This window comes from Larus michahellis, chromosome 11 (genome assembly GCF_964199755.1).
Source record: "Larus michahellis chromosome 11, bLarMic1.1, whole genome shotgun sequence".
Classification (NCBI taxonomy): domain Eukaryota; kingdom Metazoa; phylum Chordata; class Aves; order Charadriiformes; family Laridae; genus Larus; species Larus michahellis.
Window position 1 is genome coordinate 18,562,918 of NC_133906.1, and position 17,820 is coordinate 18,580,737.

Consider the following 17,820-nt stretch of genomic DNA (forward strand, 5'->3'; position numbering starts at 1 on the left):
AGCTCTACTCTGTTACCCCAGCCCTCTAGCCCAACGTGGCTGCCTCCTCTGTGTCGGACTGAGCCATAATGTGGCCTGGCAAATGCTTTGTGCATTCAGTGGGAGTCTGACTCCACTCCTGAGGTCTGGGGGGAAGTTTGCCCTTTGCTACCATGGAAGCAAACTGGTCTGGGCAAAATTCCACGTGGTAAAGTCTTTTCCCTGAGAGGTGTAATATAAGGGAGAGATGGAGAAGCAAGCTGTAAGGAAAGAAGATGATGTATATCTATGATATGCCTTCACGCCAGAGACCAGCGCGTGCATTCATAGATGTGAAAAATGATTCACTAGTTGTGGTTGCAGCAATTGCCAAACTGTGCTTGGCTTTCACGTGGTCTTCCCAAGTCTTATATTTTAGGTAGATGAATTACTAAGGATACATATTATTGTATCTTCTTTCTGTGATTCCCTTTACTCGAAAGAGTACGATTTTTTATATTTTTTTTTTTTACGCTGGGAAGAAACCCCCGTTCATTGCAATACATACCTCCAACGTGGCGTGGTCAGTCCCGTTAGCATAGAACACGACAGCGTGCTGCTGGTGGGTCTTCAGGCGAAAGTGCATGTGCCAGGAGCCCATCTGTGAGTGCTGGTACCAAATGTAGCTGTGGCCCCCGAACCTCACAGCCGTTCCTGGAAGGAGAATGAGCGCAAGGTCTCATCTTTGTCACACTTTGAGACTGTGGACTATATCAAGACTTTCCTCTTTTCCCAGCCTGACACCGTAACTGTCCAGGAACAGTCCTACCCATGGCAACCCATGTACCGCTGATCTGCATCTCCCACAGCTCCCATTTGGAGCGCCAAGTATTTCTTCTATGTACTGAACTGTAAAACAGTCCTGCAATAGCAGCCTGGCTATTTCTGTCCCATAACACCTTAATGGTGCTCTCGGTGTGGTCTACAACACCCTTGGATTTCCTCATCCTTAACACGTCTTTATATCATTCTATGGTATCCCCCTACCATTCCTGTCCAAGTGATGTTAATCTCTACCCCTGATTCCTCCATTTATTTCTTGCGGTATTCTAGAGTGAGTATAACAAATCTACTTTATTTGGCTTTCCTCAAATTTAACAGTTAGCCTGTGCTTTGCTGAGGCTAGAATCAACACAGGAGCTCAGAGATCGAAATTCTGATGACTGAGCTTCGTTACCTGCTAGGTATGGGTGACTCTTCATAAAGAGATAGGTAGATGTTGCTGCTACTAAATGCTACAGGAGATTAATTAAAAACAAAACAAAACCCTATGTAAATATTTCAAGCTCTAAGAGTCTAGATTTGGCTTTGAAACTGCAGGCAGAGTTGTTGGTCATTGAGCAACCTAATTCCATGGAAAGCCCAGGTGCTTTACAGTGTACCAAAGGAAAACACAATATGCCCAGGTTTATAGGGTGGGGACACTACCAGGAAGGATTGCTCACCATTGCAAGAACAGATTTGCTCCAAGCTGTGCCGTGGGGTGAGGACGCTGAGCCGGGCAGTGCTGTACGTAGACATCATGCCAGGATCCAGCTGAATGGTTTCCTTGCAGACACGGTGGGCACAATCTGGCCCATGACATGGTACATGAATTGCTTTCTTCATCCGGAGACCAACGAGTTGGTCCATCTCCCCAGCTGACACAGTGATCTTGTTTGCCAGGACCCGAGGCTCATACAAGGAGCCGTGTGGCTCTCCAACAGCCAAGAGCAGGTCCACTCCATCAGAGGTAGCTGCAGGCTGTAAGCTGGCCATGTGGATGTTTTGGCGCCGGGTGACGAGGATGTTTCCCAGAAACCTCTGCAAGTTGCGCCAATGGTCCCCCACAAACTCCTCAGGGGAGAGGTGGCGGAAGTGTAGCACCACCGCCTTGTCCAAGGCCTCCTGTGTGAAGCACCACACGTGGACATTGACGCTGGTGGTGGCTGTAAACGTACCATCGCTGACTGTCACGTTCAGAAGATAGTGGCCATGGGGAAGCTTGTCCCCAGCAATGATCTTCCCATCTGCAGTCCCTACGGAGAAGAGCCCTTCCTGGGGCACTTCTGCCACCAAAGTGTACACCAGCGTGTCATGGGGGTCTCGGTCCGTGGCATGGATCTTGCCCAGAACGCCACCTCGGAAGGCTTCCTCGTTGGTGGTGATGAATATTTCCAGAGGAAGGGCTGAGGGGGCATATTGGCTCTGCTCAGTCACTTGGATATTTATAAATGCAGATGAGGACAGGGGAGGGATACCGCTGTCGGAGACCTTTCAAGGAAAAGAGAAGGATCTGTTATAGCCACATGCTGGCTTACTGTCACCTCACCTGTCTGGATGGGCTGATAAGGTCTGCGAAGGAGAGTGACTTGCAGGAAACAGTGGGTGGAAGGTGTCAGGCAGCGGGTTGGGAAGGAAGAAAGAATGGGGAAAATTGAGAGCAGCGTTGGACCTCTGCCCGGAGACGGCCCCAGGGAAACGGCAGCATGCCTTCCAGCATGGAGACTCACTGAGACCTTCTGTTAGCGCTGGGGTCGCTCTCATTTCTGTGTGTGCTCATCAGCAGCTGAGGCACACCTGAGTGGCTCTGATTTCCTGAGGATTAATCATCTTTAGAGATATTGCCAGTCTTTGGGGCTCCATGCGTAACTGAGCACACAAAGATATATAAAGCAGTTACGCACATCAACACGTTTGCTCATCTTCCAGACTATTTAAGCCCATGGCCCACCTCTGACAGTGTCTGTCTAGCATGAGTCAAGGAACCTCAAAAAAGTGAATAATCAGATTATAGGATAAGTTTCTCCCTAATCTTAGGCAGTTAGTGGTTGAAGTTTATGATATAATAGCACCTAGCTTTTAGAACAACTACCATTACTGAAGAAGTGTGTACTTTACATGTTGTTATCCTTTTGTTTGTAACAGACTACCCTTACTGATAACATTGAAAAATAATTAACTCACTCTGTAACAATAGAAATCCTCTTTTAAGAGGAATTTAAACCACTTCTTAAATGACAAAGATAATTGGAGAAAGCTTGTAGGACCAGATCCAGGTCTCACTTTAAACTGGAAGGCACTAGAATGATGCTGGGAAAAGCATCTGTCTAAGGAAACTGCTGACAGGGTATTTCTCATGATCTTGTTATCTGATTTAATCAATGCAGAAGCTGGCCTCCAGCTTCTTGTGGCCAGTCTGTGGAGAAATGATCTCTGGGGCTGGCTCTAAGATGCACAATTTGTGCCTGGATTGGATTTCTCCAAAGTCAGAGATGTTTCCACCCATTGTGCAATCCTAATCTCATTTTATTGCTAATCTGGTTGGGGAATTCAGACACCAGGACGGTAAGGCAGGCTCTACCTGGACTTGTAATAGGTACTGTTCTTTCGTTCTTCTGTTCAGGACAGATGATGTCACCAGCAGACCATTTTGGGTGACATCAAAAGCCTTCCCGTCGTTGCCCTGGGTGATCTGGAACGAATACGGTGGTCCATTTTCTGTGGAATCTCTGTCGCTCATGATCAGCTCCAGGACGCTTGTACCCACGGGAGCATTCTCCTGAAATGGGGAAAGATGCTAGTGGAGAAAGGCAAGCCAAAAAAAAAAAAAAAGACGTCCAGGGAAACGCACAGTGCCCCTGGAGCTGCTGGATCGGGAACAGGGAAAGAAATCCCCCACCCCGTGTACATCTCTCTACTACACACAGATTGAGACTCTTGCCAGCAATGGCAGAAACCCAGTGGTGGCAAGGGACTCCCTTTTGTGGTATTACATATGTGGCAGCTAAGCATGGGCAGTTGAGCCAATGTCATTGATTGCCCCTTGAGTCATGCCAGCACAAGAGCAGATGAAAGCATGTTTTGTCTGTGTTTCTTTCCGAGTACATATAGGTGTTTTGGGTCCAAGCGACAACTGGGCTGCCTCCAGCAGACACGATGATGCTTGGCCATGTGCTTGGGTCTGCTCTTTATGTCATGGTGTAGACATGGATGTTTTCAAGGGCAGGCTTGGAAAGTGTGAAAAGCTCTGTACTCTCTGTATTGAAAGGACAGGAGGTGCCTGAAGCTATTGGAAAGGGAAAATGGCATCTCTTGGCAGAATATCTGCCCCTGCAGATGCTACCCGTTCTTTGTGGCGATGAGCACAAAGCAACAGCATGCTTCATCACTGTCTCACCCCCCTGCTCCAACAGCAGCCCACATGTGATTACCTTAGTACCCTGAGATGGACTGTGAGAACAAACCATCTCCATGCTTACCTGCACCACCACGCTGTAGTTGAGCTGGAAGAACCGAGGAGGGTTGTCATTGACATCAGACACGTGGACGTGCACAGCAACGTCACTGAACTGAGCAGGGTGGCCGTTGTCCGTGGCTCGAATTGTCAGGGAATAACTGGGGATCTGGAGGATTTGTAGTGCATGATTACTTGGAGAAATGGAAGAATGGTGGCTTTCTCACATTGATGTTTTACTGTTGAAATGCTTGAGGCCACGCATAGCGCCGTAACAATAGCTTTTGGTTTTGTTATGCAATGGATTGATGCAATCCATCCATAAATCTCAAAGCACGTTGATAAAGAAAATCAGCCTCACCATAGTTGCAGAGAAGGGAACCAACTTGCCAAAGATGGATGAGACTAAGCTGGGCAAATATGTGTCAATAGTGGCTTGAGCTGCTACTGTTTTATGAATGAGAGATTGTCCAGATGACCTTTCTATCTCCTCCCCATACCCGTTTTCTATAATGCTCTGATGCAGAGAAGCAGAAACCAACCACACTGGTTTCCAGTTTGGGGCCGACTCTCACCCAGCCAGCCTGAAGCACTAGCGGAGCAGATTGAAGCCCAGAGTTGTGACCACTGAAGGCCATATTTCTTCCCTAAAGCCCAACCTTCCTACAGCAGTGTCTATGAGTCTAGAAAATGAATGAATTAAAGACTTGCCTTCTGCTTACAGTATTATGAGCAGAAACAGGAGGTATCTGAGTATACTGTGCTTCCTCCATATTTTTGGGCACATCTGTTCTAGTTTTCCTGTTCCCATTTCCTTGAACTCACCTCCTCCCTGTCCAGGTGCTTGGCAATGCTGATTTGCCCACTTTTGGGTTGAATGGTGAAGTGTCCCAGTGGGTTCCCTTCCACAATTGAATATGTGATCTGATTGTTCATTGTTCCATCCAAGTCATCAGCTGACACCTGTTAGGAGAAGAAAAAGCTAGAAACCCTGGCCCAAAAAGGCCTTGCTATGGAGGAATGGGGCAAGACCTCCTCAACATTTAAGAGTATTGGTTTGAGTTTGCCTCAAAGGAGGAGCAGGAAGGAAGGCGGTTTACCTAAGTGTCATTCATTAGTTTTTTTTCAAGACAAAACTCAACACAGCTCCAACGATAGCTTTCTCCTTTTCCCTTTCTTGACTTTACTATCCCTGTGACGGTAACAGGCTGGGCAGGGAACTCCAGACAGGAATACCTTGGGATCTGCTGTTCTGCCAGGGGAAGCCTCTGCCTTCCCCAGGTCACAAGAGTATTGGCCTTCTGTGGGTATTTTAGCTCTCTTGGGAGGTCCTCAAAGCTCCTGAGGTCCCCTTAGGTATTTCAAGCTTTCACTTAAAGATGTCTTACAAGGCAAAGTGTTTTCCCTGTCTATGGAGTGTCAGGAATTCTGGTACTCATCCTTTTTTAAAGTCATATTTAATCTTAGATGTTGAATGTCACAAAACCACTGAGGTGGCTGTGTCCAAGGAAAAGTAAAGTGCAGAGTAAATAATACGTAGCACAAGTAAAAGAATAGGCAAAGACAGCTGGCCTGGTTCACTATCATACCGTGAGAATGATTTCCCCAACTGCAGCGTCTTCCCGGATATCAGCGAAGTAAGGGTCTTGAATGAACTCCGGTGCATGGTCATTGATGTCGGTTATGTTGATCACCACCATGGTCACATCGCTGAGAGAAGCCGAGCCCTTCCTCGTGCCCTCGATGGATAAGTAATACTCATGACTCGCTTCAAAGTCCAAGCTCCCATTTATGTATAAGGCACCTGCATTGGCAGATGGATAGAAAAGGACAGAAGACGTTTGGAATGAATGGCATGTGAAGACAGAGACGATTGCCAAACTGCCCGCTGAAAAGGTGCTGTTGACCTAACTTTGACCTTCTCTGGTTAAATCAGGATACTGAAGGTCATGGCATCACATAAACCAAAATGTAACTGAACTGATTCTGCTATAACCTGCCTCATTCTCATCTCAAGTGTTTGACGAGGTGAAACAAACTTTCATTCTGGAAGGTCTCCAGGAATCTTGATTGGAGGAGATCTGGGACAAAATAGGGTGAGAGTCCAAGAGTGCTATTGAAAGCCGTGACCGAGGCAGTAGTAGGGCATCACTGAACTGTGTCATAGGCAGGATGAAAAGGTGGGAGATGTAGATGCAGAGTTGTACAGGAGAAAAAGGTGTGATTTGTAAGTGAGGCTTGGGATGCAACACAAAAAGGAGGAGGTGGCTGTTAATCTCAAAAAACAAACGAGGAACATGGACTGAAGACATAAAGTGAAGGAAAAATAATATCCTGTGGGGAGCAGAATGTGTAGTTCAATGCTGTCCTGGGTTCAGCACTGAAACTGTCACAAAATTTTTCACTGGAAATGACATTGTTCTGTGTCTTTTAAGATGTACAAACTAATAAGAAGATCATTTTGGAAAAATTAGCAAGAGCCTTGGGGACAGAGAAGCTGATGAAGGCGCCGTGAATGAGGATGTTACAGCCAAGGGCAGAAGGCCATTGATGACGCAGCCAAGGGCTTGTTTCAGGGAGTTAACATTGGTCTTTTGATAACAGCTCTTATCAGATTGCTGTGGAAACACAGCAGTGCTTTATTTGGCTAGTAAACCTGGCTCAACACCTGCTCATGATTAACAGATCGGTATTATCCACATTCTTTGAGTGCTACCTAATAAAGCTGCCTGTTACCTTGGGCTGCAGGTTCCTTGTGGGATCAGGACGGAGAGACTTTTTAAATGAAACCACCTTCTCCTGCATTTTGAAGTGGAAAAATTTCCCCTTCCTGTTCTCCATGTATTTGTCATTCCCGTGGACCTATCTCAGGTCCCAGATATATAACAGGAGTCTTTCCATTCATTTCAAGTAAGATTTAGATCACTCCTTAAGTGACTGGGCTGGAAAAATTTAGGGTAGAAGAGAAGACTCTATTCCCTGCCCTTGTGCAGGCAGAAGTGCAAGCCAAATGGCAAAGAACCAGAGAAGACGCATATAAGGACAGCCCTTGATGTTGGGTCAATCTGGACCTGCTTGGGCATGAGATCGTCTTACCTGTGTTTGAGTTGAGCTGAAATTTCCCATGGTCGTTGCCATTCACAATCTCGTACTTGATCTCTGTGTTTTCTGCATTGTCCCTTGTCAAGGCTGACAAGTTGAGGACCTCTGTACCCACAGCCACGTCTTCTTTTACCATGGCCACATATTCAGGGGCCAGGAAAACAGGCAGATATTCATTTAGATCCACAACGGAGACAGTGACAGTGCCAAGAGCAGAGAGGGGCTCCGGGGTGCCTCGGTCGGTAGCACAGACTGTCAACTCAAATGCTGAATGCTGCGAATCCTTCAGAGGCTTTTCCAGACGGATCACTCCTGTGGTTTCCTCAATTGAAAAGTGTCCGTTGGCAGAGTCAGACAGAGAATAGACCACCTCAGCATTGAGACCTGGAAGAATGAGAGAGAGGATGCATTAATTCATGGGTAGGAATGCTTCTAGATTTATTAACCTATTTTTTTTTAATCCATTAGGACTATGTGTACTTAATGACCTTAAATTCTTAGGGAAATATGGAGGCTGTAAGAACATCAAGTGTGCCCCTGTCCATCTGTAGGTTCAGGCATCTAGCCACCCTCACCATCATCCATCAGCATCACCTGTCTGTATTTACTGGTGCTTCCCATTTTTAATTCCCTTGTTTTTAAATGTAATTTCCCTTCATAGCTGCTTCCAAAGCAGATAAATGTGATCTTGCTTCACTGTCACTGTAAATTCAGTCTCTGCTGGAGGGGTTTATTGAAAGCTCCTTTTTTAGGAGCCTTACCTATGTTTCTGAGAATCTTTGTGTCTTCAGAAGGACCTCTGCATCCATATCATTTACCCCATCCAGATCCAAAGCTCCTTTTTTCCTTATTGTGCTCATTCTCGATTTCCATCTTTGGATGGAAGTTTCTGTCCGGTTTCGTTCCCAGAAAAACCGTGTGTCAGCTTGCACTGTGCATCACGGTTACAGTTAATGAGCACGTCCTCAAACTCTGACTTTGTGTGTTTCTACAGACATTGCAAGTCCTACAGGGTCACAAAAAGCCTGCTAGTCAAGATCATGTCAGCGATGAGATCTAGGCACATCTTCAACAAGATTCAATCATCTATGCCCATTGGTCTCTGTGGCCCTTCCCTAGATTTCAAAGGTTTCTATTCAGGATGAAAGATGAGCTCTACTAAAAAGTAAATCCCATTCTAACTCACCTTCATCAAGGTCCCTGGCAGCAACCACGGCGATGGGTGTCTTTGTTGTGGTGTTGTCAAAAACGGCCACAGCGCAGTGACTGGGGAAGAATCTTGGTGCGTTGTCGTTTGTGTCCTCTATGATCAGCGTTATATCTGCCTGGCAGGAACGGCCTCCGCCATCAGTTGCTTTGGCAACAAGATGGTACGTGGGTTTCTGTTCGCGGTCAAGAGGTGCAGACGTGGTCAGTTCCCCTGTTGGAAAGAACAGGAGATGGTCTTGTCTCCTGCAACTGCAGCCGCAGCCAAGGAGAGCTTAGAGAGGTTCAAGCACGCTGCCGTCCTGGATGAACCGTGGGAGACAGCAGAGCGGCTCTGAACACCATTTGTAATCCAGGTAATAGTGGTGATGTGTCCACACCACATTGCTCGGGGCTATTCTCGGATCACTGCCAGCCAGTGGCCCGGCAGGGCTTGGCACGGGGAGTCCTGCAAGTCAGGCTGAGCTCCATGGAAGGGATGCCGTCATGGGATAAAAGTGCTCATAAATAAATTGTACTGCTAAACACTTTTATGAACCCAGCTACGTTAAGCTTTCTGCAGCGTAAAGAACCCCAAGTGATCTCTAGGATGATCATCTCTTTGGGCAAATATACTGACCAAGGCCCGATAAGACGTTCTTTAGGATTTAGAACTTGGGTCTTTGGCTCGAGCCAAAAACCTGCTGATCCTTCCTCCTTGAGACCTGTCTGTTAGCAATAGTGTCTGCCCTTCGCTTTAACCGTGCTAATGCCAACATCTGTAAAGAAAGCTAGCAGGAAGACGCAGAGCTCGCTCTCCTCTATCCCGTATTGCAATAAACCTGCCTGTTTGCCATTCCCTCCTGGCTTGGGAGAACTGTGATGAACAGTCCTTTTGTTCGCGCAAGAGGAGATAAGTGGTCCTGAGCCATGCCTGGAGCAGGCATTTCTTGGGAGTGTGCGAGGAAGAGGATAAAAGTATCCCATTGCCCAGCTCTCACCTGTATGTGGGCCCAGCCGGAACTCCTCTGCGCCGGGGCCGTGGAGGCTGTACGTTATCTGGGCGTTGCTGCCGACGTCGGGGTCGGTTGCTGATATTTTCAAAATGAAAAGACCCGGCTGAGCGTCTTCAGAGACTCTCCCAGTGTAGAATATCTGGCAAGGGCAGAAGGTGTCATTGGCATTTGAGACGTCTCCGAAATACCTTCAGCTCGTGTGGGGAGGAACGGACCAGCAGAATCTTTGCAAAGGACAAACCGTGTGGTTTATAGGGGAACACAACGTGCCTCGCGTTGCCGGTTGCTGGGGTGTGGACTGGGACCAGTGAGCTCATTTCACGCAAGCCTTTGAATCTCCTTTGGGAAGCAAGGGCTTCTGTTCTTTCTCACCATGGGTAACATCCATACCAGCAATCAGCTCTCTACAATAACAAACCTCCTGATGGGAATCTCTCAGCTTAGCAGGATATAAAACTCGGTAATTTACATGCCCCTACCCAGGAGGCTTCCTGGCATTGTTTATCTCCAAAAATTATCCTTCATAATGCTTAGGCACTCACTCACTGCTGGCAAACGTGCTTGGAGGCTAGATTTAATGTTCTTGCTTGACATGCAGCTTAATTAAAATTACTAAGCATAATCAAAGGAACAGGATCGTGTGAGAAGAATTACGACAAGCTAAACCCTCTTAATGTGCTCTTTCTGTTCTTTCTTCCGTGCTATTGTGTTCTCTGCTTCCCAAATGCTCCCCTCGTGACCCCGATGTCCCAGGACAGACGTCTTACCTGGCCACACTCAGGGCTGTTGTCGTTGATATCCAGAACAAAAATTTCTACTTCAGTGGTAGCCTGAAATTTCCCATCAGAGGCCATAACCTTGAGGAGATATTTCTCTGTATCTTCTCTGTCCAGAGGCTTCTTGGATGAAATAGTCCATTCTCCCTCGATTTGGTTAACCGTGAACTGTCCCAGTACGTCTCCTTCTAGAAGGGGGCAGGAGGCAAGGAAAAAAGGCATTTACCGAGTGCTGAAAATCAGAAGCGATAAGGGAAGGGGGTTTAGGTGTGTCCACTGCCGGTCCCTTAGGAGAGCTGAAGGACTTGCAGCGGTGACACAGAGAGGGACTGGCGTGGCAGGTGAGGAGCTTTTGGTTTGCCTCACTGCGCAGCTGAGAAATACCCTGCCGCTTTCTCTTATTCACTGCCTTGTGCAGGCGGCGTGTTGCACTGGAGGGAGGAAACTACTCCTGATTGTAGAAATGCCTCCGTAATGTTCTCCGGACATGCATATTCATTGCCTCAAAACAACATTGTCTCACCCTCCTAAAGCGTGTCAGTCTTTCTTGGTGCGTGTTCCTAAAGGGATCTGAGAGCTGCAAATACCCTGCAGACACTGGTCGGATTTTACAGCTACAGTGCCGTGTATAGTTGTATTTCCTTTTAATCTACAGATGTGTTTAACATATAGCTGCGCTTCCTGGGGTTACTTTTTGATTCTAGAAGAGTCAAATGATGAGAGACAGGTAAATCCAGACTAGGCAGGCTCTAAGGTCCACCAGATTCATGCTGCTCCTGCTGATGCTACACAGAGTAGGTTTTAAATGGGGAGGAGAATCCTTCTGGAGAATCCCTCTCTTCTGGCAAGGAGCTGGTGTCCTCTGCTGAACCCGTGCCACCGGGCAGGAGGAGGGAGCACGTTAGGTAACGGCAGGCGATGAAGAGAGCTGGCTGCAGGGCTTGTTTGTGTTAGACTCTGAAGGGCCTCGCACAGCCGGGTAAATTAAATTCACTCTCTCCCCCTTTTCATGTGCTTTGCGGTGACGAGGTTGTGAATCTGGAGGCACCGTGAGACCTCTCCTAGCCCTTCTTCTGAGGCTGGGAGATTCCAGCCCTTGCTCGGATTTAGTTTCCGTGTGTTTGAATGTGCAGGTGAACAACGGGACGCTAGGCTCTGTTTTCACCTCCTGCTTTCTTTTGCTGCAGCGCTATACTCCAGTTGTGTTTATACGCTTACGGGCAGAGCTTGACCCGTGCTTGTCGGTACAAATCAAAGAGAACATGTGGTATTCACCACTAACAACAACGTGCGTTCTCTTAAGTTTTTTTAAACCTAGAAGTTTAGTAGTTGGAGGTTTTTAGTAGTTTTTAGTTTTTTGAAAAGTTTTTAGTAGTTAGAAGTTACTACCACCTTTTAAGGTGGCAGAAATGTGAATACATAAACGGATTTAATCTTTCCTCCCAGAGGCTTGCAAATACCTAGACTTGCCATAAAGCAATTGCAAGTACCAGCATTCGCCCCCTGTTTTGGATGGTTACAATAATAGATAACAGGCTGCAGCACGATCTGACTAAATGTTTTGACCCTGAAGGGTCCTCATTTGAGTTTGAACAAACATTTTAATTGGAAGTATCTGTTCCAGGTCTGAGAAAGACCCTTTGGGGTCAAAAAGTACCGTAAAATCAAGCTTCTACTTGTGCAGATGCACAACAAACATGCCAGCACAACTTTTTTATTGTTTTACAGCAGTGGTTATTTTTAGTTGGCACAACGGATGTTTCAGGGATGCAAGAGTTAGTTTTAAGAATTAGTATCTTTAGTATTTCTTTTAGCCAAAACCCTCACTGAGACTGACATGATGATCTCAAATACCCACCAGGCTGCAGAGTGGTTAACTGCAGCCTGGTGATGTCTACTTGTTTGTTAAGCCTCACAGGAAACACATTTGACACCAGAAAGTGATACGCATCCTATGTGCGTATACATAGTTATTAAAAAATACAGGCAGACTACACATATGTGTGTTGCGTAAACTGACTGCACCGTTTGCAGGCGAAAAAGCAGGGTCAAAGATCTTAAATACAGATCACAGTATCTATGTGAGAAAAACCTTCCTTCCTGCTGCACCTATGCTTCTGTCCTTCCAATAGACGTGGCAATTACGCTGTCTTAATTATTTCTCTGTTAAGCATGTGTAAATATGTATCTACAGTATTGTGTAACTACTCTTATATATTATATTTATTTATTTATTTCCAAAAAACCAGAAGAATTCAGTGGTAGGATAATAGTTATAATGATAATTCCACCCACTGCGTTCGTTACTAAAGAGTTTTGGATGTCCCAGACTCATCTAACTCAAGAGTCTCGCTCATGGCAGAGCTCAGGCTTCATCTCCTGCTTCTGATAGGACTGTCAGAATAATGCTCTTCTGGATTGGTATTCTATAAAACAAGGTATCGAATCCTCACTTTGAGATGATACTCTATTCTTGCTCACTGAAGGTTTAAAGTCAGGAAAAACTCACCAGTTATGTAGCACGTGACCCGCCGGTTCTGCTCAGAGATGTCTGCATCAATGGTACTCAGCGTGACAACAACCTGCCCTGGCTCCGCGTTCTCAATTACCGATCCTTTATAGAAATCTGAGGTGAACTGTGGAGCATTGTCATTTTCATCAGAGACAGTGACCTCCACCAGGGTTTGTGAAGAGAGCTGGACTTTCCTGCCATGGTCAGTGGCCACCACATAAAACCGGTAGGTCTCCTGAGCTTCGCAGTCCAGCTCTTTTAGCGTGGTGATCCACCCACTCTCACCATCAATGGTGAAGAGCCCTCGGAGGTTGCCAGATTCTGCTTCCAGACTGTAGGTCACCTGTCCATCACTTCCCGTGTCCTGGTCGTTTGCTGTCACTTGAATAACTGTGGTTCCTGATGGCATGTTCTCCATGACAAAAGCTTTGTAGGGATCTGCCTCAAAAACAGGTCTGTTGTCATTGACATCCTGCACTTGGATGTTCACAGAGACCAGGGAGACCAGCTCAGTCTCCTGATGTGAGCAGTGAGCCATAACATCAATCTGGTACCACTTGGTGGTCTCATGATCCACGGCCTTTTTGATTTTCAAAGCCCCCGTTTGTTCGTCCAGCGTGAACACCTCATCCTTGTTACTTTCTGTAGTGGTTCCCTTCACCAGGCTGTATATGATAGGATCCTCTGCAAAAGCTTTGACTGACCCTATTTCTGATCCCTCTGGAAGATCCTCAGATGCAGAGAATGTATAAAGGGGCTCAGAAAACCTCGGCAATGTCACCTCCCTGGGGACAATCTGAAGATTCACTGGGACAAGTGAGTTCCAGTGAGGGGGCCTGCCATCTTCTGCTTTCACCTTGAAGTTAAAGGCTCTGTTTTCTAAACCAACAAGGCTCTCCTTGATCTTAACAACCCCAGTGGCAGCATTGATCTCGACAAGGTCTTCTGCCATGTCTTCCACAGAGTCAACGGAATAAATGACATCTGCATTTGCACCTTCATCAGCATCATAAGCCAGTACCTGGATGACAGGGGAGCCTTTGCTTACGTTGGACTGGATGGACAGTGTGTATTCAGAGGCTTTGAACTGAGGTGGGTTGTCATTCTCGTCTGTAAGGATTATTTTGACAGTGCAGAACGCCACCTTTCCACCCCCGTCCTTGGCCATGACTTTAATGGCAATGACTCTTTCTGTTGAATTTTCCCTGTCCAGTTTTTGCAGTGTGGCAATACGGCCTTTATTGTCTATGGAGAACTTCTCATGGGCGAGTTTGTTTATGATGGTGTAGTCTATGGTGCCATATGGGCCACCATCAGGGTCAATAGCCAGCAGTTCAATCACTTTGGTACCTATCTCAGCATTTTCTGCCAGCTCTGCCTCATATACGTTCTGCCGAAAGGAGGGGCTGTATTTGTTGGCATTTGTAGTATTGATATACACAGGCACAGTGCTCTTGAAAACTCCATCTGAAGCAGAAACTCTGAGGTTGTAAGATGACTCCAAGTCCTTTTTGCAGCGGTTGAACATGGATATTATTCCAGAAGTGCTATTGATAGTGAAATGCCTGTTGTCATTGCCTGAGAGTATCACATATTCCAGTCGCGTGGTGTCTCCGCTATCGGGGTCCAGGGCTTGGACTTTTATGACGATGTGCCCACATGTAGCCATTTCGCTCACCTTGGCTTCATACTGAAGCTGGCTGAACTCAGGGGGATTGTCATTGATGTCTGTCACATCTACAATTACCAGGGCGTCGCTGCTAAGGGGAGGCATCCCGTGATCTGCAGCTCTTACTTTCATGCGAAACTGTTGATTTTTTTCATAATCAAGTGCTTGAGCCGTTGTAATTTGCCCTGTGCTGGCATCAATATTGAAGAACTTGGTAGCATCTGAGCCATCATCCAAGATCTGATAGGAGACCACTTTGTTTCTGCCTGAATCCCTATCAGAAGCAGACAGTTGGACGACTGGGGTCTGTGCTGGCAAACTCTCCGAGACGGATGCCGTGTAGATCATCTGAGAAAACACAGGAGGGTTGTCATTAATGTCCTCTACCTCCACCTCCACTCTAGCTTCTGAAAAGGATCCTAGTGCTGTGTCCGTGGCTCTAACGGTGAATGTGTGTTTTGTCTCTAGCTCGTAGTCCAGCTGACCTGTGACAGTAAGGACGCCGGTTTTGAAGTCGGTGCTGAACAGTTTCAGGGAATCTTCTTCCACAATGTTGTAGATGAGGCGCAAGCCTTCAGGGCTGCGAGCCTGTATGTGGAGGATAGATGTGTACAGGGGGATGTTTTCTGGCACCTTCACTCGGTAGTACAAACTTTGGAACAGAGGGTTGGATTTGTTCCTCACGCTGATCACAACCTCCTCTTCAGCATGGAGGGGAGGCTCGCCTTTGTCCTTAGCAATGACTCGGAGGTTGTATTTATTTAAAGCTTGATAATCAAGAGGCTTTTTAAGTGAGATGTCTCCTAGGTAGGGGTCAATCCAAAAATACTTGTAGTCCTCTGCAAATGAGTAGGTAATGGCTCCATTATCCCCTATGTCTTTGTCTGTTGCTGACACCTGGAAAAGTACGTCACCCGGTTCTGTGCCGTCCTGCACCGAGGTGTAATATGGCACGTTCTCAAACTGCGGTGGATTGTCATTGACATCCTCTACGTAAACCTTAACTGTGGCTTGGGACACCCTTGGTGGTTTCCTGTTGTCCTTCACTTCCACAGCTACCTCGTGCATGTCTTGTGTTTCACGGTCAAATTTCACACCCTTGGTCTGGAGTACTCCCGATGCCTGGATCATTTTGAATCTTTCCTTTCCATTCAAAAGTGAATAGAAAAGTGGTTCGTTTAGCTGATATCCCTTGACCCCAAGAACAGTGAGAGTCTTCTCATCTGTAGAGTTCTCCACCACAGTTGCTGTATACACATCGTGATCAAATTTTAAGCCAGTACCATGTGCTTGAGTTAAATTTAGCTTAACCAGAGCAGTGCTCTTATATAAGCCATCACCAGCTCTCACCATAAGTTCGCGATAGCTTCCCAGGCCAGTAGCATTAAGAATGGAGATGAGACCTGTGAGTGGATGAATATAGAAAGCATTGTCAAGGTTCCCTTCCACGATGCTGTAAGTCACCTCCGAATCTGCATCTTTTGCCTGCACTGACAAAAGCTCCATCCCTGGGTGGGCAGGCAGCAAGACAGAGAGCTCATAAGTGTCTTTGAAAAAGACCGGAGGTGAGTCATTCACATCTTTCACATGGATTGTGACCTTGGCTGGCTTGGATGCAAATAAGCTGGGACTTCCACTGTCACGTGCATGTACACTGAAGTGGAAAACTGGGGTGAGCTCATAGTCTATATCAGCACGACTGGTAAGAGTCCCTGTGCTGGGATCTACCGTAAAATATTTCAGTGCCTCCGGTTCCAAAATCTCATAGACCAGCAGACCATTGGAGTCTTGATCAGCATCTGTTGCATGGGTCACGAGGGGAGCATTGCTTTCATCCAGAACCATGCTTTGTGACGGAGCATTCTCCATGATCCAGCCCACGAAGGAAGGCTTAACGAAAACAGGCGCGTTGTCATTCTCATCTATGACATAGATAAGTACCATTGTGTCCATAAATGCTCCAGCCATGTTGGTGCCACGGACTTTCAACTGGTAAAAAGATACCTGCTCAAAATCTAAGCTTTTCTGAGTGGAAATAAGGCCCGACTGATAGTTCATGGAGAACACTCCATCTCCATTTCCATCTTTTATTTCGTAGCTGACTGGTGACAAGCTTGTGGCTGAAACCTGGATCAGAGGAGAGCCAACAGCAGTGGATTCACTGATCTCTGTGATGTATTCGGCCTCTGGAAATTTTGGAGGGGTTCGATCAGAGGGTCTAATGCGGACGTGTACTGTAGCAGAATCTTTAAGCTGGGGAAACCCCTGATCTTCTGCCTTTACAATAAGAGTAAATCGCTCCTGCCTGGATGGGTCCAGTTTCTGGGCAACTGTAATAATTCCAGAATATGGGTCGATGCTGAAGAAACCTTCCCCATTACCTGCAAGAAGAGAAAATGCAACATGAAGAACACAGACACGCTACTGGTTTTGGTTTTCTGATCCTCTTTTCCATAGATGCTCCTGATTTCAGACCTAATTAACATCTGTTTCTTTCATTGGGAGACAACAATCTTCATCAGTTTCTAAATAATTTTCGTTCTAAGAACAATGAACCCATTGAGATCTACAAGCTAACTTTTAAATCAATCAAAATGTAAATTAGAGATAATACCCTTCTAATTTGAGCATATTTAGTGGTGGCAGAGCATGTGCTTGAAGCTTTTGCCTCGTGTGCAGAACATGGTAGCGCAGACTGTACTAGTTGCTTCAAGCCCTGTCATGCTTATAATTACCAATACTTCAGGAGCAATTAAATTCCTCAGTCCTTGATCTAAATTGCAGCGAGAAAGATGGGGCAAAGGATGGCTTGTCTCCTGCAAAGGATTTACCTGGTAAACAGGCAATGTGGCACAGCTTTAAATATTTAAGTTTTAACCTTTAAAGTGAATGATAAAATACTAGCCCACTGAGCTTGTGTGACCTAAAAAGACCATCAACCAATGCAGAGAGGGTGCTTGCTTCCTCAAGGATGTATTTCTTGGTAGAACTGGTGGAAGTGATGGTGACTGCTGTGGGAATGGGAGTACTTTTGCCTAACAACTGGACAGGGATCCCTTCCACAGTTCCCATAGATGGGAAGAGCAGATTTAAGTTGATCTAACTTGTCCAGTCACATTTTTTTCTTAGACCAGTGACTCAAGGTTGAACTGTCTTCCTAAGGAAGGATGCTTTTTCCTCTGGGTAGGAAAAAAATCACATTTTAGCAATGTGCAGCCTTTACTGATCTTTGCAAAAGCTACAGGAAGCTGGTCAACTGTCTGGCCACCAGCTAGAGCACGGAAATGCGGGCACGTTCATAGCCAAAACCACCTTGTTGCATGGCT

General features: G+C 46.3%; 1 protein-coding gene across 1 annotated transcript in view; it reads right to left on the minus strand.

Moving 5' to 3' along the window:
* Positions 1-17,820, minus strand: part of FAT2 (FAT atypical cadherin 2) — a 46,143-nt gene that overhangs the window by 9,784 nt on the left and 18,539 nt on the right. Inside the window, exons 9-19 of the mRNA XM_074603546.1 lie at positions 12,823-16,875; positions 10,305-10,501; positions 9,523-9,676; positions 8,523-8,756; positions 7,331-7,720; positions 5,824-6,038; positions 5,060-5,197; positions 4,260-4,403; positions 3,362-3,559; positions 1,464-2,271; positions 527-672 (exon numbers count right to left, since the gene is read on the minus strand). Of these exons, the coding sequence (XP_074459647.1) occupies positions 527-672; positions 1,464-2,271; positions 3,362-3,559; positions 4,260-4,403; positions 5,060-5,197; positions 5,824-6,038; positions 7,331-7,720; positions 8,523-8,756; positions 9,523-9,676; positions 10,305-10,501; positions 12,823-16,875 (6,677 nt within the window). The remainder of the gene's footprint in view (positions 1-526; positions 673-1,463; positions 2,272-3,361; positions 3,560-4,259; positions 4,404-5,059; positions 5,198-5,823; positions 6,039-7,330; positions 7,721-8,522; positions 8,757-9,522; positions 9,677-10,304; positions 10,502-12,822; positions 16,876-17,820) is intronic.